The 24,693-nt window shown below is 39.1% G+C and overlaps 1 protein-coding gene across 3 annotated transcripts in view; it reads left to right on the top strand.

Moving 5' to 3' along the window:
- The window catches only part of SH3D19 (SH3 domain containing 19), an 87,052-nt gene that overhangs the window by 39,424 nt on the left and 22,935 nt on the right, over positions 1 to 24,693 (top strand). The window contains exons 1-7 of one of the 3 annotated variants that reach the window (XM_064652220.1): positions 1,833 to 1,847; positions 5,727 to 5,767; positions 11,845 to 11,885; positions 12,812 to 12,854; positions 14,043 to 14,190; positions 14,416 to 14,617; positions 15,197 to 16,189. In XM_064652220.1, the coding sequence (XP_064508290.1) occupies positions 11,870 to 11,885; positions 12,812 to 12,854; positions 14,043 to 14,190; positions 14,416 to 14,617; positions 15,197 to 16,189 (1,402 nt within the window). In that variant the 5' untranslated portion in view covers positions 1,833 to 1,847; positions 5,727 to 5,767; positions 11,845 to 11,869. Of the gene's footprint in view, positions 1 to 1,832; positions 1,848 to 5,726; positions 5,768 to 11,844; positions 11,886 to 12,811; positions 12,855 to 14,042; positions 14,191 to 14,415; positions 14,618 to 15,196; positions 16,190 to 24,693 lie in introns of those variants that run through there. The other 2 variants (XM_064652219.1, XM_064652218.1) reach the window with 2 other exon arrangements.

Genomic DNA, 24,693 nt, shown 5'->3' with positions numbered 1-24,693 from the left:
CTGCCAACTGTGTTTTTCTAGTACCTGTCTGATCTCCTAGTGGGCCAATATGGATGACCAACACTAACAGGAAAAAAAATGAAAGAGTTTTTCGATAACAAACCGATACTGAAGGATGAGAAGAACAGCTGACATGAAACATAACCAGCATTTGGTGATTTGCTGTCAGATTAGCTGCAGAGTCATAGACTTAAGGTTTGTTTTTGTGAGTAGAGGCTGAGCTGCTTACCCCAAGGACTGCTGCTGGCCTGCCTGTCTGTCTGCTCCCATCGCTTCTCCAGTGCCACCCTGATGCTTGTGTGGCTCTGCAGCCAGCTGGAGCAGTTGGCCTGTCTGGCTGAAAAATAATCAGGGTATTTGGGATGGGATTCTTTGTTGTTAACAAAATCACATGGCTGATCCAGCAGACTTGTGACCATGCCAGCACCAACAAAAGAAAGCTGGTGGAAATGGTGATCTTGGGGCAGGTGGGACTATTGGCTACGCAGCGTCCACTTCTCTTACACTAATGGGGAAACTGCACCTGGGCTCCATGTGCCCTGTGAGTGAATTTACACATATCAGCTGGGAGACTGGGACTCCTCTGCAGTGGAGGCATTGAAGAGGCTGATCATGTGGATACATTTTCAGTGTAGATTCATTTAATCCACGGGATTAATATGGTTCTGTCTACTGCACCCACATCATGAATTTGGGATAGTTGTGAGTCTTCTGTTCTCGCTTTAGGAGCTTTTTGGTTGAACCAATAGATCTGTCTTTGGTCTGCAAGTGGTGATAAATCTGATCTTTTGCACCACCCTCAATTTAGCTGTAAAATTATTAACGTCTTTCTGTGACTCAGTCTGCAGTAAAATCATTTAGGTGACGTTTTAAACATTTTGTATTTCGAATAATGTCTTCTAATAAGTTTTTAAAATGTTCCACTGTAGTACACTGGCTGTTATAAAGGTGGCATGATTTCTAAAGTAACTGAGAGGAATATGTGATGCCTTTTATTAAACTAGTGTTTTGCTTCACAGTAATTTCAGCATTAGCTATTTTAAAATTCTTGGCTCACATTCAAAGAAGTCACAAGACATTAAAAATAGCAACATTTTAGTTCTTTCTACTCTGCGTGTGTGTGTGTGTATAAGACAGGGTCAATAACCATCATAATTAGAAATACATTGAACTTTTACATGGGTATGTGAACCTAAGGACTGATACTGTATGAAACGTTCATATAACTTGACGTAAAGGGTAAATTTTGAGACTTTGGAATAGATGCTTCAGAATATTAGTATTTTAGAACAAGTGAACATTCTTTTTCATTATTTTTTTGTTACCTCTTTTTTTTCCCTCCAGGCTTTTATGTATTTCTAGAGTGATGTCTGAAAGCGATGCAATCAGTTTTCTTGTAGAATATTCATGGTTATGTCAGTTTAGATAAATAAACCAAAGGTCCTGGTTCTGATAAAGGGAGCAGGCAATATGGAGGAGTGCCCAATTCCTGCTGAGAATCCTGTGCAAACCATTAGGAGAGTGATGGAGGTAGATGAAGGAGAGATGCTGAGACAGGATGGTAGCTTGGGAAGTCTTTTGTATCCCAAGCAGTACCACAGCCTGTGGAGCAGAAGACTGTAGATAGCCGGGGGAGACCTTCCCTAGGTGTTTGTGGTTATGCTCACAGGCAGGAAGGGAGCAGTCACCTGCCACTCCTGCCTGTGCTCTCCAGAGGTAGGCAAAGTCCAGCACTCCTCTGCCTGTTTGTGCTCAGAAGCAGAGCTGCCTCACCGTCAGCCAGCTGGTGGGAATGCGTCTGTGGGGTGCCCTTGGCTGAGCTGGAGATGATGCTGCTCCGGAAACAGGTAGTCCAGAACTTCCTGGCCTCTTTGCTTAGGTAGCTGTCCTGCTCCGGGCAGACACAAATCCCTGCCTGCTTGCTCAAAGATGCCTGTGTGATTTGAGCTTTATTCCACTTAAACAGCACCTCCCCTCCTCAGCTCTGCAGGGACTGTCGAGGTGAGTGATACTCCCGTAGTTGCTGTGTTGGGTCAGGAGTCACCCCGCAGGAGCGGGCCTTTGAGAAATACTGTAGCTGCACTGGAGTTGCGTTTGAAGAGACCCACTGCTCAGTCAAGTAAGTGTTGAAGCAGAGCCCCTAATGAGGGAGAGACCCTGGTTTATGCACAGTAGTTGCACTTACTCTGCTAAAAAAAGAGTTTACAGCTCTGACCAGTCTAGTTTGTGGCAATTTTATTTCCCTAATGCACAGACCTAAAATAGGCTTTTGAAGCATTTTCCTCGAGTGTTTATATTTAGAAAACCCGTCCTTGAAACCCAGAGTAAAACCTGCCAAGGAAGAGGGAGTAGGTGTTTAACAGCTTCAAACACACCACTCCATGTTCTTTATCTTTCAGACATGGTGACCCATGGGGCCCTTTTCATATTACTGCTGACTTAAAGTACCCAACTGCTTTCAGCATAGCAGGCACAGCAGCTTACAGATCCCCTCTGAACCTATTGACTGGGGTTGTCTGGGTGCACGAAGGACCAGACAGAGGTGGGTTTTGAGGGGCTGACAGGGGAAGCTCAACAAAGCTTCTGCCGTAGCTGGAAATGAAACAAAGTTTGTGCTTTAAATTAACAGTGAGCAAGGTCTAGGATAAATGTGCAGATGTGAGAGGAATTGCTCTCCTGCATGCTGAATTGGGGAGAGGGAGGGTGTAGATGAATGGTTTGCATCTTTACTTGTTCCATATTAGATATGACTGTGGTGTTGTTGGAGCTAATGTTTATCAGTCTTAAATGCTCAGAAACTTCTGCTGTCTGCACTGTTTTCTTCCGGCAACATAAGTTTGGACTTTGCTTGTGTACATTGCAGGGCGACAAAGGAGCTGCTGTCCCCCACCCCCAGGGGCTAGTTGTTGGCACACTGTCCCCTCAGGTCTGTTAGGGGAGTCACACTGGGACCAGGACTCTGATCCCGGTCCCATGTGTATTAGTTTTTTCCTCAGCATGTGTGTTTGTGAGGATTTTCTCTGCGCTCTGGTTCATTACCATGCCTTATGGACAGGAGGAGGAGGTGGGAAAGAGGCAAGGACCATGCAGTATAGTAATTGATGCAGCTCCTACCTCATCAAATAGGAGAATTAAATTTGATTTGGTTATGTTAATTATTTGGATGGCTTGAGAGAAAACATGTCATTAACTGCAGAACAGAGGCGGGTATTAGCAATCTTATCACTTCTCTCTTTGCAAGACAGGGTAAGAGTCCAGAAATTGTTGCTTGTGGAGCAGGAAGGGATTAGCTCAGCTTAAGGTATGGGCAAAATCACCAGTTGCCTCAAGAACAGCATCTTATTTAAGTTACTGGGGTTTAATATGTAACAAAGTTATGAAGCTTGCAGTTCCTTTACAGGGCTTCATGTGGAAAAAAATAATGCATCCCCTCTCATTTCCAAGTTTTTAAAGGGTTGAAATAATTGTAAGCTAGATGTGAATGAAACTCTCCTTGGGACAGGAAATGTAGTGCTTTGCCAAAAGGTTGTTGATGGGTGACCTGTTAATGGAAAGTGGAAAAGAAGAACTGTCTGTTAACGGCTTGTTTTGCCTGTGAGCTCATAAATTTTCTGACAGAACCATATTATCTTGGGTTCTAAATTACACAAGTAGTTGCATACTTGAACTGCCTTGCTCTTGATATATCCATGCTTCAACTTCACTAAGTTGGTTTCATGAGAGGTTTTGCATCTTTGTTCTTTGCATTTTGATTTTAAAAATGTGTTCTATATCCTTTTGGTCCTCATGTCACATGGAAAGCTCAAACTTGTGTCTGCATGATGACTCCTATGATTTCTAGCTAAAAATACTTGCTTGTATATGAAAGTGCTTATCAGATTCCGAGGCAAATCGCAGTGGGTCAAAGGGCTTTTGCTAGTGGAAGAAAGAAACTTAACGTGTTCCTTTTCATTCTTACTGATACTTGAATATGCACACTTTATAGATTTTCTAATTTCTGCCTATAAAACTTAGGTAAATCTTGAATTCTGAGTATAGAAAGTTATTGCTGCTCCAGAAGATTTTAGATTCATGTTACCAGACTTCGGTGTCCTTCCTGTATGATACTAAATATGATTAAATTAAAACCTTAAAAATTGTAGTTATAAACAGAAATGGAAGCAGAAGAATAAAGCTTCCAAAATGAACATCCAAAAGCAAGAGACTTGAGATACGAAGAGTTAAAAAGGGAGTCTGGGGTACATCTGTGAGGAACACACAACTGAAAGTGTTTCTTAAAGATAAGGCTCTATTATGATGAGACACTTTGAAGGAAAATTAGAACCCTTTTCTGCTGAGAATGCAGAGTGAAATATGACTGATAGAAATGTTAGCAGTGTGGATTGGGGCCAAGCCACATTTGAACTGTTTCTGAAACCAGACAAACAGGCATTGTTTATCCTAGAGTAGCCAGACTATTTCAGAAAACAGTTCAATCAGAGCAACATGCATTTCTAGTCTTAATTAGTCTCCAGAATGACTGTAGAGGGAGGACGTTTTTCATCCACATCCTTTTTGACTGTCTCTTTCTTCTCTCCTCCAAATCCCCCTGTTCCTCATCCCACTGGAGTAATTGCAGCTATCATGTGCATGTGGAGCTAAACTGAGCCCTGACAGAGTTGGTGTGCTGCACTGCCTGTTGCAGTCAGAGGGAGAGCAGAGTTAAAATGCTAATGCCCTCCCTGTACTAACATTCTACTGCTGATGAAGGCTGGTGGTAGAATGTTTCTGGAAAAGACTGATAGTATACCTTTGTGTTGTAATTAGAATATTGTATTAATTTGAATCAGATATAGTCTATTTATTTTCAGCCTTTAAAAAGACTATTCAGCACTTCCAGAAGTTTCTCACCAATAAGTATTCTTTACCTCTTGTGGAAAAAAAAAAAAGGAAAAAAGAGGAAAAAACCATTTTTTTCTGAACTAGTTGTTTGTTGTGTTTGTTTGGTTCTTTTAATCTCCTCTGTAGCTTTGCACAAAGTAGAGGTACTATATCCTTCAAGTTAGCAATGTTTCTGAAAGTGGTAATCCCAAATTAAATTTGATTTTTATCTGCAAAAATAGTAAGGACTGCTGTGTCTGTTAAGTCAGACATTCTGAAGAGAAGCATCAGAAACCTTAGTCTTACCAAGAAAACAGATGAGTTGGCAAAAGGAAACATTTTTCTATCCTTGTGCATCAACAAATTTTTGGTCATGTTGTCTTCCTGCCTAACCCCACCCACCAAGTTAGTACTGAAAAATGCAATCTGGACTGAAAGAGAAGACAAATTGTTAAGTAATTGTTAAAAATATTTAGCAAAGAGGCTGTAAGTTTTTACTTGGCTGTGTTTTATTTATTTCTGAGAATGTTGAGTCATTAAATGCTTATAATCTGCGAATATACACACCCACAGGAAACAGAACGTGAACTTCAATGCACAATTGAGAGAAATAATGCATTTAATAATAGGCTTTCTATCTTTGCAGAGTCTTGAAGCTGAACTGTAACCTGGTTTTCGTTAGAAGGGGTTGGGTATGGTTGTTTACTTCAGGAGTTTTGGATAAGTTTTTGTACGATAACAACGTAGGGGAAAAATGAGCTTGGCAGACCCTTTAAAATATACGGGGAATTTCTGCATGGTGTTACTTAGTTGTTTCCTCTTTGAGACATTAACCACATTGTAATAATTTTTTTTCCTCCATTAAGCCAAGGACCTTTGTCATCCATAAGAGCAGCAATCAAGAGATGTAAGTCTACTTTTCCTATTTCTTGAAAACTATAATATTGTAAGATTGATACATCTTCATTTTTAGTAACTGTTTAACTTTGCATGTGAAAACAAAGTAGCTAGCAGGCTCTGGGGGTCTATAATTTTTCTCTCTCTTCTTGTTTTTAGACCATCTTTTTGCTTTGCTGATGGGCTGTTCCTTATTTCCAGTTAGTAACATTCTCTTATTTGTCCACTAATGCATCTGTGCACAGATGTGATCCATCTCTGAAGAGCTTTGGGTTACATATGCCAATTTTTAGTTCACTTGACAAAACAGAAGATTGTTTTATTTTAGTAGAAATCTGCAGCAACTGGTCATTGACTGTACTGGAACAGGATTATACTCATGTAATGGGCTTATTTTGGAAAACAAAAAATTGTTAATAAATCTTGAATGAGAGTCCAAGCTCTTCTTCCTCGATTTCATCATTTAACTCCGTTTCCCTTTTCCCTGCTCATGATATTTCCAGGCAGAGAATGTTTTCAGCTGCATCTTTCAAAGTATTTTATGCTGCTTCTTTCTTCCACTTTTCATTTTTACTTCCTGTCTGTCCAGGACTCCAATTTCATATTAATGAAACAACCCTAAGGATTCTGCTATGGGGAAAAATAAATTAGTGTGTGTACTACTGATCTGTTTCTCCTGGACCTATTAGTCAGGGACTCATTAGTATGGATTAAATTGGAGGTAGTGAAAGGACATCATGAAAGCTTTACTCAGAGCAAGTCTGCATGATGCTGTAGTTAAAATGCAGCACTTTATCTGTACTGTTGCTGCTATGGATGGAGACTGGAAAACAGAGAGCACCAGATCACAGAGGGCCTTTTGTGGTGGAGTCCGAAATTGATTCAGACTGCCTAAGCCCCAGTACCTTGCCTAAGTGAGACACCATCTAGGAGATCATTAGGCATTTGATATCTGTGTTTTTGAAAATATAGTGGCAAATGATACTTTGTCTTGAGGCATAATCAAGTAAAAATCTAGTCAGGAAGCTGTGGCTCATGTGCTATTTACTTATTAATATTAATATGTGAATAGCTATGATGAAGTATAAGTACCATGTGAATTATTCAGATAATAGGCTAGAAAAAAAAAATCCATGCACATAGCAAGGCATTGTATATGAAACTATAGTTCTTTGTATACCAGTAACGGATCCTGTGAATTGACCTAAATTAAAATAGACACAATAATTCCTAACTCCCCTTAACATTAATCTGGAAAAGCTATGGTATTATCTAGAAAAGTATATTTCCCTAAAGGAATTAGAAATCTTTCTTTATTTCTCAAACAAAGCTTCTGTGGGTTGTTATTCTCAAATTTTCAAGAAACATGGTAAGCATGTACAGAGTTTCAACTTACCCACCTGTGGACAATGCTGTATATCACTTTGTATTGAGAAGTCTGTCTTGTGGCTGAAGAGAAGGAGGATTTGTTTTCCTTTGTCAGCCTGACTACAACTCTGCACAGAAAGATGGTGTCATTTTCAGTTCTTTGATCGTTCCATAGAATTCAGAAAAGAACCCAACATAACTTGAACAAAGCAAGCATGTGAACGTGAGATCTGCTCAGGAGTAGTCTTTTAATCTCAGCTCTTCAAAAAAGTTACCCTAGGATTTTTCATGATGGTCTCAGGCCAGGACACACCACTTAACCCAGCTCCCACTGAAATCAGCGAAACTTTTCCCATTGACGCCAGCGCAGCAACATGCACGAGAATGCCAAAGAAAGTAAGAAGAGGCAAGCCAAGTGCTGCAGCAGTGAGACAAAGGGGAACAGTGTTTTCACTCGCTTCTCCACTCATCCAGAACAGGGTGTTGTTAAGGAGCAGGGCTATGGAAGCAAGTCTCTTACCCTAAAATGTTGAAATAACCTGTAGGCTTGTTCTATTCTCATTCTGTCCTAAGCAAATATGTGGCTGAATGAAGGACGTGTAACAGCTTGTATGCACTCTGAGGCTGTGGCTTTCCATTTGGCAGTTTTGCAGCCATTTTTGGCTGTGGGTTTGGTTTGTTTTTCATTTTTGTTTGTTTTGTTTGGGGGCTTCCTAGATTCTTTTGGCTCCCATATTTTCCCAACCAGATCAATTCCGTGACCTCATTCTCTTCCCCATCTGCACAAACATTTGGGCTGGCATAGTGCAGGGAATGGTGCAGAGGCAGAAACGTACAGCCCAAGTAAAGGTGTAGGTAGGAGTGAAGTGCCTTCCTAAATTGTAATTGTCCAATTTGAGTGAAACTACAGGGTGTAGTTATGAAGATTTTATTCAGCAGCAATGCCAGCCTCTTGGAGCCCAGAAGTTAGATCAGCTGTGAAAAGGGCATATGACCACACTGGGGGTGGGAAGAGGAATCCCTGTTACCCCCCTATGTTATTTTTTTGATCAATTCCCTTCCTGATGCTGCGCAGAGCACTGGAACCAGGAAGCAGAGGCAGGAAGTAGAGACTGCTTTTGGGGGTGGCACGTTCCTTCCCCTGTGCTGCTGGAAAGGAGATTAAACAGGACAAAAAGTGTGCAGATAGTGCTTATTTTTTTCATTTAACACTCTGAACTCACTGTGGGGTCATATGAGTGCTAATGTTCATTCAGGAGGAGACAAAAATCCATGTTTGGAAGGGGAATTGGGCATCACCATCTCTTTAGCTACATTCAAGCATTAAATCAGCCCAGCTCTAAAATCAGACAACCTAACATTTCCCTGAGGTGCCTGGAAACAGAACTAGGAGAAAAGGAGCAAGACCTCCCTCTTGTGCCAAGAAACAGTTTTGGAGAAAAACTTCAACTCTCTTACTTCAGAGATGCATGAAAAGTTTTAATTAGTTTGAACCTCCACATCTACAGAAATAGTCTAATCAGATCTTGGGCAAAATTAAATATTTTTTTTTCTGGTTTTGGCTTGATTATCTGATCCTTTTAGTGTTCCCTGAAGAAGGACCTCTGCAACCATGTAACAACTTTGATACTGCAAGGACTACAAGCATGGCCTCTTGCATGGGACTCTTCTGTCCGCTCTTCCAAGTGGATTACTTTGTAGGGAAGGGGGGGAGTGTTTGCCTGCTCTGGAGACTCTCCTTGCAATATAATGAATAAACTTCATTCCTAGGCATCTATATAGGGAAATAAATAACTTCTCAGTCTAATAGTCTACATATTTTATAGGATTGGTGGTAGAAACGTCTAGCCTGGTGTTACAAAGAATTCAAAGAAGGTGTGGTTTTAAATATTGGTACACATCATCCTTGTAGAAAGACTTGGGCTATTTGAGGTTATGTTTCCAATCTAATGCAAAATGAAACTTGCTTTTAAAGCACTCTGCAATGACAAAACTGTTCAGTATTTCATAGAGATTTGCTATGCAAAGAGAGCATGCAAATATTGTTATGCAGTGTACATATTGTGGAAGCACTCAAAGCTCACAGCAGAACGTTATCTCTGAGCAAATCCTTGAATTAACTTCAGTTGCCTCTATATTGCCTAAAAAAGTTGCCTGAAATACTGTAAATTCTAGTTCAGCTCTTTTCCAAAGGCTCATATCTGCATATCAGACTTCTGTTGCCTCCAGCTTGTCTGTAGCATCAAAGTTTATGGGTTTGTGGTGTAATGGTTGTTGTACTTACACAGGCATTTTGATCTCATTGCTTAAAATGCCCCCCTGCACCCTAATCTTAATGTGTTTCAAATATGAGTGACATTAACTGCACTTGAACAGTAGGACCCAGAGAAACAGTAGAGGACAAATATTTGAAACATAAGTATACAGCACAAATAGAGTACCCTTTACCTCTGCACTTTTAAAAATAATGGATAAAAGCCCACTAAGTAATGCTTGTAAGAAATGTACAAAAGATGAATCTGTAAGTCACTGATCTGGCCTCTATTTACAGTATTACCATTAATCCTTGTTTAAATTCTATTATACTAGGTTAAACACATTTAAATGCCTCATTGACACTAACTAATAAAGTGCCATGTTGACACTACCAGAAATAAATAGTGACAATTTTATGGGTTGATTTGATTTTTTTCCCCACCCAAGACCAAAAAAGTTATAAGGTGAAGAAGTGGGGATTTTATACACTGAGATTTTCCTCTCCCACCCCTTCTGTAACTTCTTTGCTTACCTTTTATTTAAATACCCCTAAGCATAATCTTCTAGAAAAGTCAGTAATTCTCACCCTGAGCATTTCTTAGTGTAGAAGTTGAGAATCCAACTGTTTTCAGTTGCCAGTGTACCAACCAGCACTGAAATACATTTCCACTGACTCCCCTGATGGAAGAAAGGTTTTTCAAATCTTAAAGCTGTCGTAATTTGAAATATGAGGCGAAAATTAGTACCATGCTTTTTCAAGGCAATCCACAAAGGGAATAAAGTATAGACTTAGAAGATCGAAAGACCACAAGGCCAGAAAAATAGCTGCAGGTTTTTCTCTTGTGTTTTTAACTCAGGTGTGTACCATATTTTACCAATTTGTGTCTTCTTTCATACACTTTTTAATTTAAATTCTTTTGTTTGAAATGGTAAAGGAATAAACCCCCTGCAAGTCTGGGGGCAAGGATTGTTTGGAAAGTTTATATTTTCTTTTGTCTAGCATTTGTGGAATACCTGAGAGCAGAAGATGCAGTTGATTTCACCTCTGCTTCTACTGTGGATTTAAATCCTCTAAAGAGCTTCCAGAAAAAAACATGTTCTAAAAGTGGGGTTTTAAAAAGAATGTGACAGCAAAAAGAGAGGAGATGTTGATGGAAGGAGGGAAGAACTTTGTCAGTGTCATTAAAAAATAAATATTTATATTAAATGTTTATACACATGGAAGTAACTTGATTCCAGAAATGCCTGGGAGATTTTTTTTTTCCAAGCAGAATGAGCACATTCTGAAAACAAATGTGATGGCTTGGATATTAGTCCTTTTAAAGAGACATATTTATATCTACTAGTAAAGTGTTATTTTATATAAATATTGTAAATGTGTTGTTTTCACTTGAAATTTGGAGTTTTATGGATTGCGTAAATACCTCAGTGCATTTTTTTGACCTATGTTAAGAAATGAAATAGGTATTTCAAACTGCTTTTAGGTTTTTCCTATTTGTTTTAGTAATTTTGATAAATAGAAGCAGATTTAGAATCTCACAGGAGAAAACAGCATGTAGAATTTACTGAGACATGAAGAAATAATGGAATTAGGTGACAGGTTTATCAATTCAGTTTTACATTCCTTATTAATTAGGTTTTATTTCTCACACCCTTATCATTGTAATTCAGCTATAACCCAAGCCTTTGTATTGAATACATTTACCAAACAAACACTTTCTTCCATCCTCTTTCCTAAAGTAATCTTGGGTTTGGTTGATTTGATTCAGTTTGAGTTTTTTTCTTCCAATGTGTGTATTAGATCAATGCTGTGTTAAGATGTCTGAAGAAGAAAGTGAAGATGAGGTGTAGGGGATTTATATTTACTTATCTTAGCCAAACACTTTTTACAGAACTCGTTTAGCAGATGAGCAGTCATACCCAAAAGTTTGGTAAGAGGTGTGCCTCTTACTGGGTTCAACTTGCCTGCCCATAGCTCTTTGACAGGTGAGAGTATAAATTATGAGATCCCAGCCTTTTTTGCATCTGTATCAACTCGTCAGTGTAAACCATTACTTTTGGAAGGTAAAAAGGGCAGACCCAAATAAACCATGATTTTAAGCTAAAAAAGCATTCAAAGAGATTTGATTTCCCTCTCCTCATTCCTACAGTGGTTCCTTGTTGAGCCATACAGTGGACATTTCCATGTTCATTTATAGTCTTCATGGTTAATTTTTTGCAAGGAAAACTTCTGAAGAGTCACTGTTAAAATTGACATGCAGCTAGAAATAAAATCTAATTTTATTTTCATTTTTAAGACACTATTTGTTAATAGACATTACAGTTGGCTCCTTGCAACACTGGCACATGCACTGTCCTTGCATGACTAACCCATTTGATCGTGGTTTCTGGTGCTCTGAAGCCTTAGTTCGTTCTCCTTCGCCTCCTCTTTGTCTTCTGTAACCCCTTCTTTTTTTCCTTTAGCACTCATGAATAGTGCACATCCAAAATGCCCTGTCGAAGAGGTATGTGTGACGCAACACTCTGCAACTTGGATCGAGTGTGCTTGGCTGATTTCGGCTAATGGTGCTGTGATGGCACGGGACAGGGACAGCACAATGTCGGCTGTTGCACAATGAGATTCTACCGCTTCCTGAATTGCACTTGCTATGCAAAAATTTGTCCCTTGGATAATTTTCTTTTTTCTCTAAGGAAATCAAAATGAAAATATAATGTGGCCGTTGAAAAAAAAAATTATTTGAATGTAAATATGGCAAAACTAGAAAAATGAAAGTGTCAGGATTTGCTTGTTTTATGTAACTTAAACACATGGTTTGAAAAAAAGAGAAATATTTCTAACTTTTAATCAAACAAGTGATTAAACTTTAGCAAATATCTAGCTGGAACATTTAATTTTTTCTTTTTATATAATGGAGGGTGAAATACCTTCTTAGATTCTGTGCCTTAGTACCTTTCCCATCTATAAAAACAAACAGAGACATTAAAAAAGATTAAAGAGAACGTCTCAGAAATGATCCATCAAAAGGAAAAGTCAGACATGTTTAACACTTCTTGTTGCTTTATTCATGCATTGTTTTAACTAAGGAAAAAAAAAGTTTCAACTTTTCTTAACACAATGCAGAATGCAAGAGCATGGGGCAAGGAAGAATATAGGAGACATGACAATCTCTCTTGGTGGTAACTTGGACATAGAGTGACTTTAAATGATTATGAAACTGTACCCTAAATGTGTTAAAAGCTTCTCATATTTAATGCAAATAATTTTTTTTTAAACTTGGCCACTCTTAAAATCTGGAATTTATGATCAGATGCTCGGTGTTCTCCGTGTCGTTGATAGTGGATTGGTAAGAGCTCTGCTATTATCCTCTTTATGTTCCTGTGACAGTGTGTTTTAACCTTTTCAAAACTTTTGTTTCTTTTCTTTGAATAGCTTCTCGGACCTCTAGCCATAGTGAACAACAGAGGGATAGAAGGTATGATGCCGTTATTTATATTGCAGTTAGGTCTCCTCTAGATTATTTTTTTTCCTTTTCTCTATCCTTAGTGTGTTTAAAAATAAACTAGACTTGGAATAAAATAGAAATACCATGATTCTTAAGCACAGGGTAGGTTAAGAGTTTGATGAGTTTTCTCATCAACTTTTTTTGTGTCTTCAAAAAGAGAATGCAACCAACCGTCAAACCTCTGCAGAACTGTTTTCTTCTCCTGACATCTGTTTACAGGATCATTTCACAATGAAAATAAGCACACTTTCAGGCTTCCTTTCAGTTGCTCAAAGGGCACTGAGAAAGGAGGTCATCAGCCTGGATAGCTGGTGAACTGAATCTGCCATTATTTTAGATGTGAAGGAACTGTACCCCTCTTTTTTTTTTATTGTTTTTACAATAGTTTTAGGAGTTACGCTTCTGCAGTTTTATTTCTGTTAGCAGGCAGACCCTTCTGTAAGCAGATGCGTTGTCTACTCACAAAACTCCCTTTTCAAAGTGTATGTTGTGTGAGACTCCAGCTGGATCAGTGGTGCTCTGGGAGCCATGGTCTGGGAACGCGGGCCATCCCTGCAGCTTATGCTCTAAAGCAGCTGGTACAGCAATAAACCAGGGGTAGTACCTATGGGGCCTTCACTGTCACGGAAGTCCCTGGTGTACTCGATGCTGTAAGCAAAGAGGCCCTGTCCCAAAGGCTTCATGAGGCTGCTTCTGCCCCACTTAAGCACGGTGAGAGGTTTCCCTTGAGGTCTGAGGACACACAAGTTTTTAGGTAGCCAGCCAGAAGCAGTTTTAACTACCTACTGTTTTCACACTGTAGCAGGCTAAGGGCAAGCACATGATTACTTCTCATTATCCCATGAAGACTAAGACTTCTGCCATCTAATTGAGTTACACTTGTGTTTAAGTACTTTAGGCATGTAAATTATTTCACTGAAGCCAATAAACCTACTTTCTGGCTTAGGCATTTAATTAGGTGCTCTGAATAGAAGCCCAAGTGTGTTTGTTAGAAAGGTCAAGTAAGTTGCTTTTAAGTCATGGAAAACTATCTTTGGTTAAATCAAAAAGACCTGGGCTATTTTGATTTCCCATGAAGAGAAAACCTTGGAGTTTTTTACCTAAAAGAACTATTTTAAAATGTTTTAGATAATTATTCTCCTTTACCTTCATTTCCAGGCGTCCTGAAATTACAATAGTTGCTGCTGAACCCCTCCGGCCATCCTCCTGGTTTCCAGGTGCAAGCCCTGTCACTCCTCAGGGATTAGGATTCCCTTCTGCATCATCTCATGCTCAGTGGAGAAGAAATGAACGTATTCCAGCTGAGGTGAGCATGAATTTATGTGAGGTGTGTTTGATTTACAAAGGTAAAAAGCAAATTAAGAGAGGAACGGAGTTTTTGCTTGCTTAGGCTTTCATCATATTGAATAGAAGATTTTATGACAGTGTTCTTTTCCTCTGCATATGTTAATTTAGTATTTTTAAATTTATATGGTGCCTTTTTTTTAAAGGATCATATCTGGATGTACATTAATATTTGTCTATTTTGTAGCTTCCACCATCATATGAGCAGGTGATAAAAGAAATCAATCAAGTGCAAGTCAATACAACAAATAACAATAATGCTGCTGCTCCCAGACATACCACTACTTCTGCAACACAAACTGACTTTCCAGAAGAACTGATCAGCCATTTGCCAGGAAGTAATGTAAAAACTAGTGTGCCTACACACTGGGAATCTGCAGGCTGTCGAGGTGAGGCTGATTTGGATTTCTCCTTAATGAAAACCTTACTCTGTTTCCTCAGTGTTCTCTATTATTGGTCTGTGCAGCATTTAATATGAATAACAGTTAAATTTCTATAAAAATCTTCTCTTCTGAAGAGTTACCATTGCATTCAGACTATAATTAAATCTTGAAAGTTTTGTTTGATTCAGCCATAATTACAGTCAGAGCTTTGAGGCCTGAGGAGCTCAGATGTCCAATCAAAATAGCAGCACTGTCATACATTCAGACTGAAAAGTGTCCAAACCTAGCTGGGGAAGTTGCTGTACTCTTCTTTGGTATAGATGTTGTTTGCAGGCCCCTCAGTGCTGCAGGTTAACAAGTAGTTTTGAACTTACAACGTGTAGATACCATGCCTTTCAGCAACCTTCAGCTTATTCCTAGAGTTTGTATATTTTTTCATGCATCTTTTTAGAAAGATCACTGCATTTTCACAAGCATTGGTAAGTTCTGAATGAAAACCATCATGTTGACCATCCTGATGGCTGTCAAACCATAACATAAACAAAGTATTCTGGAATAGGTAACTGAAACCTTTTCTGTTAACAGGGCAGAGTCCTCCTAAACCTCCTAGGCCTTCTGCATCTCTCCTGATTAAGTCTCCTTCAGAAAATGAGAATCCTTTAATAGTCTTTGAAAATCCTGAAGGTCAGAGGTGCCAAGAAAATCCCAATGCTGTGATATGTCCTGTGCCAAAGCCAAGATCAAGAAGCAATCTCAGACCTGTGGTCAAAAGTACTGAAAGTGAGACAGACAATGGCGAAGAAGTGAACCAGCCCACCACAAAACGGCAGCAACCTGCAGTTCAGCAGTCACCTCTTTCAGATGACAGCTTACTAGACAATCACTTGGTGACAGGCAGCATGAGTACAGAAAAGAGCCAAAATAGTATTGTTTCAAGGATCAAAGTTTTTGAATCCCAAGGAACTGATGATACCTCAGGATTAGCAAAAAAGCCAGAAATTGCCCCTCGTTCATTCACCCCGAGGTCTGTTACTACAAAGAAGCCAGTAGTTGCTCCAAAGCCAGGGGTAAGCAGAATTTCAGAAGACTGGGATGTGTGGACCGAAAACAAATCAACAGCTTCCAAGGAATTGCAACCTCAGCCTGAAGTAGCTGGGAGCAGTGTTGGAACCAAACCTGAACTGCCAAAGAAGCCAAAACCTGGCCTTGTTAAAAGTAGCAGTAGTGATTTTCTTGATGCAAGGAGTGGATCAATTGCAGAAAATAGTGATGGACAAAAGAGATTTCCTGTTCCTGCTCCAAGGCCTCTTGTTCCTAAAAAGTCATGTTATGCAGAAAATCCTGCCCTGTCTTTGGCCTCACTAAAACCGGTTACTGCTCCTTCACGGGCTTCTGTATCTGCCCAAGAAAAAGTTGTCAAGTCTCTGGGGGAATTGCCACCTGCAGCCAACTCCTCAGCACCTGCTTTGCAAAATAAACTAGATGTGGAAGGAGATCTGATCAGTTTTGATGATGATGTTTTGCCCTTAAGTCCAACTTGTGTAGTTAAAGATAGCATCAATTCTGAAGCAGCAGCAGGTAAGAAAAAAATTTTTTAAATGTTCACTGTGGTTACTCTTTGCAGGTATGTGATCCTTTGTGAGTTATGTCTATGTGTCTTAACAGGGTTTATATGGGTGTATGAAAGTTTTGATTTTCTATTATGTCAAGATCACTATGAAATTACCTGGATTTTGAGACTCAGAAGGTTTCAAGGCTGTATAAATCTCAGAACTTGTCTGCTGGATTTATTACGTGATTATTAAAATAATGATTAAAGACTTGATGTTATATGCTAGATATCACCTCTAGAAGGTATCACAATTTTCTCTGGGGAACTTGGGACATCTTATATCTCACCGTCTAATCTGACTAATTTATTTAAGTACCTGAAGTTCTGCAGTGGGAAACCTAGTCGTCTGGAGAAGTAGCAATGTTTGTGGCATTTAGGGAAACTTCTGATCAAACATAGGGGGACACTCTGTGTCACCAGTCCCTACTTATTTTCTCTGTCCTGTCTTGTCACATGCTATATGCTAGTTATGCAACTTCAATTTTTTTCTAATAAGTGAAAATAATTATTTCATATGGACAGATCAGTTACTACAGCTACGTCCCTGTTCATAAACCTTGTTTGATACCACTAAGCACTTGGGATTGATTTTTTTAATGCTGTTTTAGGTAGTTTAAAACACAGATTGGACTATCATTAAATTTTATAGCAATAAGTTTTGCTCTCTTAATATTCAACTATGTCCTGATTTAGCTTACCAACCCCATTGCAATCCAGGGAGAGTTGTGTTTTAAAGCAGAGGGTGTGTCATACAAAATGCTTGTTTAAGAAACTAGCGGTGATTTTTCATCTTTTTTTCTTTTTACTCTCATCTATTGGGTTTGCATGGCAGGGTTTTGGTAGTGGGAGGCTACAAGGATGGTTTTTCTGAGAAGCTGCTAGAATCTTCCCCCATGTCCAACAGAGCAGGAGGGACCCCAAGCTGGAGCAGGGAAAGAACGTGAGGAGTCCCCCCTCTGAGGAGGAAAAAGAAGCAGCAGAGAGAGTCTGTGATGAGCTGACCACAGCCTCGTTCCTGTCTCACTGGCAGGGAAGGTAGAGAAAATTGTGAGGGAAGTTGAGACCAGGAAGAAGGGAGGGGTGGAGGAAGGTGTTTTTAAGATTTGGGTTTATTTCTCATTATCCTACTCTGATTTGATTGGTGATAAATTCAAGTAACTTTTCCCCAAGTCGAGTCTGTTTTGTCCACGACAGCAGTTGGTGAGTGATCTCTCCCTGTCCTTATCTCAACCCATGAGCATTTTGTTATTTTTTCTCTCCCTGTTCAGTTGAGGGAGATAGAGTGAGTTGAGTGATAGAGTGGCTTGGGTGGGCCAATCTACTGTTCTAAGTAGCAGAGAATATTTATATTTTGAAAGGAAAATTATGTTTTTGCTATGTACAGTAAAGGACAGACTTTCCCTCAACCTGGAAAAATTAAATAACATTAATTCTTCTATTAAATCAGAGTGAGTGTTCACAAATGAAAATCACTTGAAAAAATCCAGCTTTCACAATGAAGTGGTAAGAATGTCACTCTTACTCTTTCTCATTAGTGTCCTAGGTGTTATTCTTGATTTAATTAAGAAGAAAATGCTTTCCATTCTCATGGTTAACAGAGGAATTATTCAAATAATAGTTCCCTGACTTCTTGAGTCATCTGTCTGTGATTTTGTTCATGCAATAAAATGTCATCTTTGCTGTAATCACTTCTTGCCTACTAAGGAGAAAAAGGTCTGACAACATTATCAGTTTATTTCACTGTAAAATTAGGATTAATTCCAGATTTTTGCTGTCATTTGTGAGCTCAAGATCATATATTGTGCAATGTCTTGACAGAGTATCCACAAGAACAACACTGGCTTTCTGAAAATGAGGCAACACAGAGCACTAACACTAGCTATTTCTCACGTTCCCGTAGGAACAGCTTAGGATTTGCAAGATGAATCCACAGTGAAATGTTTTGTGAAGGCAGGAAGAGTAGCTCTAATCTTGCTCCCAGTTCCCCAGACCTTTGCATTTCTTACATATTTGTCATTGTCATTACTTAGCAAAATGACAGCACTCTGCTTGTTGTTATGGCAACCCTAGGAAAGGAAGGAGGCTTTTATGCAGTGCTGTTTGAAACCAAGCACCAACATCTTTTTTGTCAAAGAGCCAGTGTTACATCACAGATTGCAGCGTTCCCAAAGCTTCATTTTTTCTGGTACAGCACAACCGAGTGTGGTACTTAGACTAATGCAAATGGAACTGGACGGATCAATCACTGCTGCTGCTAAAGCTGGTGTGGAAGTTAGAAAGTGAAATGTTGAGTTGATGAGAAGGGCGCAGAAGTTGAAGTGAGCATGTGAATGAAAAGGTGAAACAGGCAAAACAAATTCGGAGTCTCCACAGCAATTTAGTTGACTGACATAAGACATCAGCTTCCTCTAACAGAAGGCTGCCATCTCCACAGTAGTGAAAGATATTTGAATACTGTGTATGTGCTAATATCAACAGTGTGGACAACAGAACAGTTTATATTCCACCAGTTTAACTGTCAGTGTTTAATTGGTAGTTTAAGCTTGCTGGATGATTCTCTTTCAAGTTTACCTCAGGCAATCCCATGGGTTTCATCAGTGTTTGACAGCACCTCCAACAGCACAGCTGTTAGTAGAGTGAATTTACCCTTATCCAAACAGTAATGATTTTATTTTTAGAGGTGAACTGTGGCAGAATCTTGCATCCAACTCATGTCTCTGATGCTGGCCCAAGGGAAGTCCCAGAAAGGAGAAGTCAGTCTACATCAAATCTGTAGAACTGCTTTGTCATCAGCCAAAATTGATGCCAGTTTTAAGTGCAATAATTTTGGACTTGAAGGCCAGAGATAATGTTCAAAGTCATTTGTATCCTAATGAAACTACTTCTGTTGAAGCCAGTCATTTTAAGATGTGAAGAGATCTGTTTGGGACTCTACATCTTGAGGTTCTAACGCTTGGATGATGATTGCGATATTCTGGAGCATGTGGGATATTTTTGCATTTCTTTTATAGCTGATAACGGATTTATGCAGTTCCTGAAGTTTTGGTAATCTGTCAAGTGGGCTCTCTTCTCACTTACTCATTTTTATAAAGGTTTGGAAATGAAATGCTAGTGCAAGTTTAACCAAGTGTAAATTCATGGCTTCAGAAGACCCATGATTTTAACCATAATTTGTGTTAGTTGCTGTGTCAAAGCATGTAGTGTGCCTGCTTGCTGAATGTTCTGACAACGTGTGTTTTGGACAAAGAAAATAAGGTAACTGTGCATTTAAAGTGCGCATTTAAATTAAAACTGGAGGTAAATCTTGCTAGAATATTTTTCTTCCTTTTCACATAAGGGGAGCTATGCTTCCTTCTCTCTAAAACACCATATAATTCATTGATTGCTCTGTGCCTAACATACCAGAACTCAATTTAAACCAAATTCTTTGAAAAGTAGTTCAGAAAGAGCCTTACCTTACCAGCAGGACACAGCTCACATTTTGATAGCTTCATTAGATTTAGTTTGAACAGTAGTACAACTATTGCATTTCTTAATTGTCTTATCTATCTGTCTGTCTGTCTATCTAACTATTTTATTGTAGTATAAAGGTTCATTTCTGCCTGTAGGGTGAAAAAAAAACCCAACCAAACCAGTGCTGCTATCCATTTATGTGTATTGTTCCTTCTTGCGGCATGAATGATGGCATTTGTGTGGCATTATAGACAATTCATAAAAACTGCTGCTTTAGTAACTCCAGATTTGTCTGCTGTGGCGATATTGCCCAGCTGCTTGTTTTTAATTGCTTCCTCAGGAAGGAAAAGAAAAACAGAAAAGAACTGAAATAGTTCTAACTTGTAGATTAGTCCAGACATATCTTCAAAATAATGCAGCTTTTCTTAACGTTCTGCTGCATTACTTCCAATGACTCTTATTGTGGTTATATTAAAGACACCTGTCTCCTTTTTTACTTACTGCCAAAAGTATCAACCCCAGAAAAGAACGAGCTGTTTCATCCATTTTAATCTGCTCTTTGGCTTAAACCTCTTATAAAAACAGATTTGCCTGAAGACATGCTGCTGTGGGGTGGAGTAGTGGAGATTCGGGTCTGTGTTGTGTCCTGTTGGTTTTGCTGCAGGGTTGGCAGTCTCCAGCAGAAGTGGCAACAAGCATCCATTGACTCTTCAGTCACTACAGATGTTTGCTTAGTAAATGTAAATTGGAGCCTTCAAAGACCTTGAAAGGAACTCCGCTGTTGCTGCAGGAGAGGGCCTTATATCTAGGTTCAGGAAACAAAAAAGGTTTTTAAATCATAGCTATGTAGAGGAGCCCTTTAAGTTGTCAAATGCAAATGAATTTGTTTTTGAGTTCTGGGTCTATAGATGCTTGTTAAGTGGTAACACACAAGTAATAATGTTCTTAATAAGATCTGTCTTCTCTGATAATTAAATTTGTTTATTTTACAGTAACAAAATGCAGACATCCTTTGATCAGAAAGTTTGTTAAAGAACAATAAAATGCTTATTTGAAAGAAATGTTTTTAAATAAAACTATTTTTTTCCTTTGCTGAAAACGTGAGATTCTTGGAAGAGAGTAGATAGGTATTTTAAACAGTATTATAAATTACCTTGTCCTTCACATTTTCAATAGGAAAAGATTTTGTCTGCCCTACTGCTTTCCATTACCTGTTTTGGAAATTTCCAGCTAGCCTGTTTTGGGGCACTCAAATCTCTTGCCAGTGAACAACCATTTATTCACCTGGAAAGAATGGACAAGGCTGTGTTTCTTAATCTCCAGGGTAACTTGGAGGCTTATTTTCTTTGTCACCCAGTGTATGTCCAAATACCCTCTGGCATCCAGTTTTTGAAGTTAGACCAGGTTACGTAACCAATTTCTAACAACATGCCCTCATAGCTGACCTGTTCTGGGCAGGAGGTTTGATTAGAGACCTCCTGAAGGCTCTTGCAATCTGAACTATCCTAATCTTACTTCAACTAGCAAAATAGATTAATGATGTAGAAGTAGCCTTGAAACTCTCACATATTAGCTCATGCGGGGATACAGAGTTGTTTTGTGCCAAAGGCACTGTAATTTCTATTACCTTTACTAGTATGGGCAATCTAGCAATGAACCAAATGGTTATGCTTTTAGATATACACAGGTACAAAGCGTGGGCATTCCGACATTTTGAGAGAGAAGTGCTGAAAGCTCAGAAAAGGTCCATCTGTGTATCTCTGTCTGTGTATGAGTAGTACATGTGTAGTTTCCCACCTCATGAATGCTTTTATTGCCGTTCAGTGTTACAATAGCCCAAGAAATTTTGCTGTTCTAGTAGATTTTATCTGCTCTCCAGCTTTCTGACACTGTGGATGAGACATTCCATTGCTCAGCTAAGGACAGCTTGCATTTTCAACGAGTACATTTAGGTCAGATCTTCTGTTGCATCTCTTGACAAGTTCTTTTTCTATACTTTCCAGAGAATACAAAACTCTATATAATTCTTTGTGCGCTTTTGTCACACTGATTGCTAGGCTCCCTCTGCAAAGCAGATGTACTTTTCCTCTGCTCCAGTTTTAAATCTGAAAGGATACTAAGTCTCCTGCTGTATAATACTGTATTCCTTTTATTTGAGTGAGCTGGTCTAGTTTCCCAGTGTTAAGAGAATGCTGAGAAGCCTGAGTTTCACTTGAACTTACTTTCATGTTGTTTACAGATCAGATCCTGAAAGAACCTGCATCATGCTGTCTCTCTTTTGTTTGATTTGGTTTTTTTTCCTTTTTTAATTTTCCAGCCTGTTAAAATATATGATCATGACCACATCATGACAATTTTCCATGCAGAGGGAACTGCAAATCGCTTCTTTTGTGAAATGTGATGTAGTCCATATTATTTTCTCTGTGTCAGAAATACCATTTCTAAGAACAGCAAACTGTTATTTGTCTTGATGAAAAATGCTGTGGAAAATAGATTGGGAATATCACCGATGCTGGAATTTAGGTAGGATACCTGTCTAGTACATCTCTTTGTAGTTGTAAATAGGTTGAGGTTTAAAATGTCTGAGTGAACATCAGACTTTTGATTGTGGCATTTCACAGTGTTTCTTGAGCATGAACCTCATTCTTCTCTGGGATGTTATCTGTCAGATTTCCATTGAATCTTCACATATATTACTAGGAGGACCTGTTTGTTGAGAATCTTCCCCAGATATGGGTTGAGTATGCTTCCATAAACACCAGAGTGTTTTTATGGGCCTAGGTTTTAATAAAACCATTTGTTGATGAGGTTTGTGTCTATTCTCTATTCCTGGAAGACTCTGACAACAGTCCTGTTCTGTGTGAAGAGAATGTATGAGCCAATTTAGTTTTTGTAATTAAAAACCACAGTTGCATACTTCTGTAGTGGCAAGTGGGGTTCATGTCAGCATCCCCACCTTTTGTACTACGTTGTTCTCATGTGTACTGAGTACTCCTTGCAAGACTGAGCACCTTCACAACAGATAGTACTAGTCTGTGCTTTTAACTTTCCACATATTATTTGTTTGGAGATACCCCTTATTGCTGCTGAGGTATCTGTTACCTCTTACTCCCTCTCACTTAAAGACTACCAATAAATATTTCAGAAAGATATCTGTCCATCCTCTTCACATGGGCAAAACCAGTGTTTGTTCTGTAAGCTCCTAATTTTTTATTTTAAACAAGGGTAGTAAATGAAAATGGGGGAAAAGGCAGTCTCTCCTAAGCTGTTGAAAGAAAAGAGGTGATATACAGTGTATTTGAATACAGAGCTTTCATTTGTCTTTCCTGTGTACAAGCACACTAACATATGTTATCACATAAACCTTTGAAACAGAAGCTGTAGAAAAATGAAACTAAGGAAGACACAAACTTTAAGCATCGTTCTAAAAGTTTAATAAAAAAAATCAATAGAAATCTGTTGGTATGTGTTATGAAAAATGACTTGCAGATTAATTTCCTTGAGCTGAGAAGCTTTAAATGAGTATATTAACAGTTCTGTTTTCACACCTCCGTGAATTATGCTCAAACGATGCCCAATTGTTGTTAAACAACATAAAAATTTGATATGTTGTCAGTCCCATTGCACAAAGCAGCACAGTTGTTTTCTCAGCCAATTTCTGCTGCAAACCCAGCACTGGGGAATGGAATAACACAAACAAGGTAATGAGTTTTAAACTAATTATGAGGTGACAACAGTATAATTGAACATCAGATAATGAGTGGAAAACTAACGTTCATCAAATGGTTTTCTCAACCTTAGAAATTACTTTTCTCAGACTTAAAATTATCAGATGTTTTGATGTGGAGACCTCTGCCAACTGTTGAATGGTCAAGAAAACCATTTCTATGCATAGCAGTGATTAACAGCTGACAAACAGCAATTTTGTACAATTTTAAATCTCCTATAAATTTACAAGAATACAGCACTGTGATTATTTTGGGTGTTTAGAGCATTTCCACTTGGTCTCACAATGTCTCTATTTTTATAAGATGGAGGCTTTGGAAAACTGTCTCTTCATTGTTCATGCAGAACTTCCCTAACCTCTGCAGAACCTTATCCTGGGAGGTGCTGTGTGTGCCAGTGTGTTCCTTATGGTCCTGCTGTGTCAAGGAGCCCATGACTTAGCCCTGCTCACCTTTCTGCTGTTCGTCCTGTCTCTCCAGCATCCCAATGGGCCAGTGCAGCCTTGAGGCCCCACTGCCCTACTGCCCCACCAGGGTCACTCCTCAAATGTGTCATAGAGTTGCCAGATAACTGAAAGAGAAGAAAGCCCAGGTTTTCTCTCTTTTTCAGCTGCACTTAAAGTCACTCTGAACACCAGGATAAGAGTTAAGATTAGATAAATCTTTGGGGGTTTTAATGCAATTCAAGAGTTAGCATTGTAGCTAGCAGACAAAGGGATTTTTGTTTCTTGTAATGACTGTACTGCCAGAATGCTTCCACCCCTCTTGTGGTCTGTGTTTTCAAGAATTCTAGAAAAACTCTTACTCTGATGCAACTTTCATTGAAGAAACACAAGCCTTTTACTGACTAGTGCTAATCTATAACTTCAGCAAGATGTTAGTTTTGCCCTTACCTTCTAAAATAGTGTCAGTTGCCTGTGCCTAGGTTCTGGATGCACCAGGGTCATTGAGCACAATGTGATGGAGCCATCTTCTGTCTAGATGGTAACAGAGCTTATTTTTAACTATACCTTTAGCTGTAGACAGATTGTTGACCTGTCATGATCCTTTGTACCTGAAGTGTTGTACAAGTAGCTTGACAGAGGGAACTGATGTACTTGATTCACGATTGAAAATGTGATATGAAGGTACTCAGGTGAATTTCTGGGGAGCCTGTCTTGACTTGGAGAGAGGCCATGGCACAAACCCACATAGCACACCTATACATGCTGGATCCACCTGTGAAGGAAGCCTTAAGCAAGGGGCTAGTGGGAGGTGGACATCTGAGCAGGGGTGAACATGCACGGGCTCTG

This window comes from Pseudopipra pipra, chromosome 4 (assembly GCF_036250125.1).
Source record: "Pseudopipra pipra isolate bDixPip1 chromosome 4, bDixPip1.hap1, whole genome shotgun sequence".
Lineage (NCBI taxonomy): Eukaryota > Metazoa > Chordata > Aves > Passeriformes > Pipridae > Pseudopipra > Pseudopipra pipra.
This window is presented reverse-complemented; position numbering and strand designations above follow the sequence as displayed.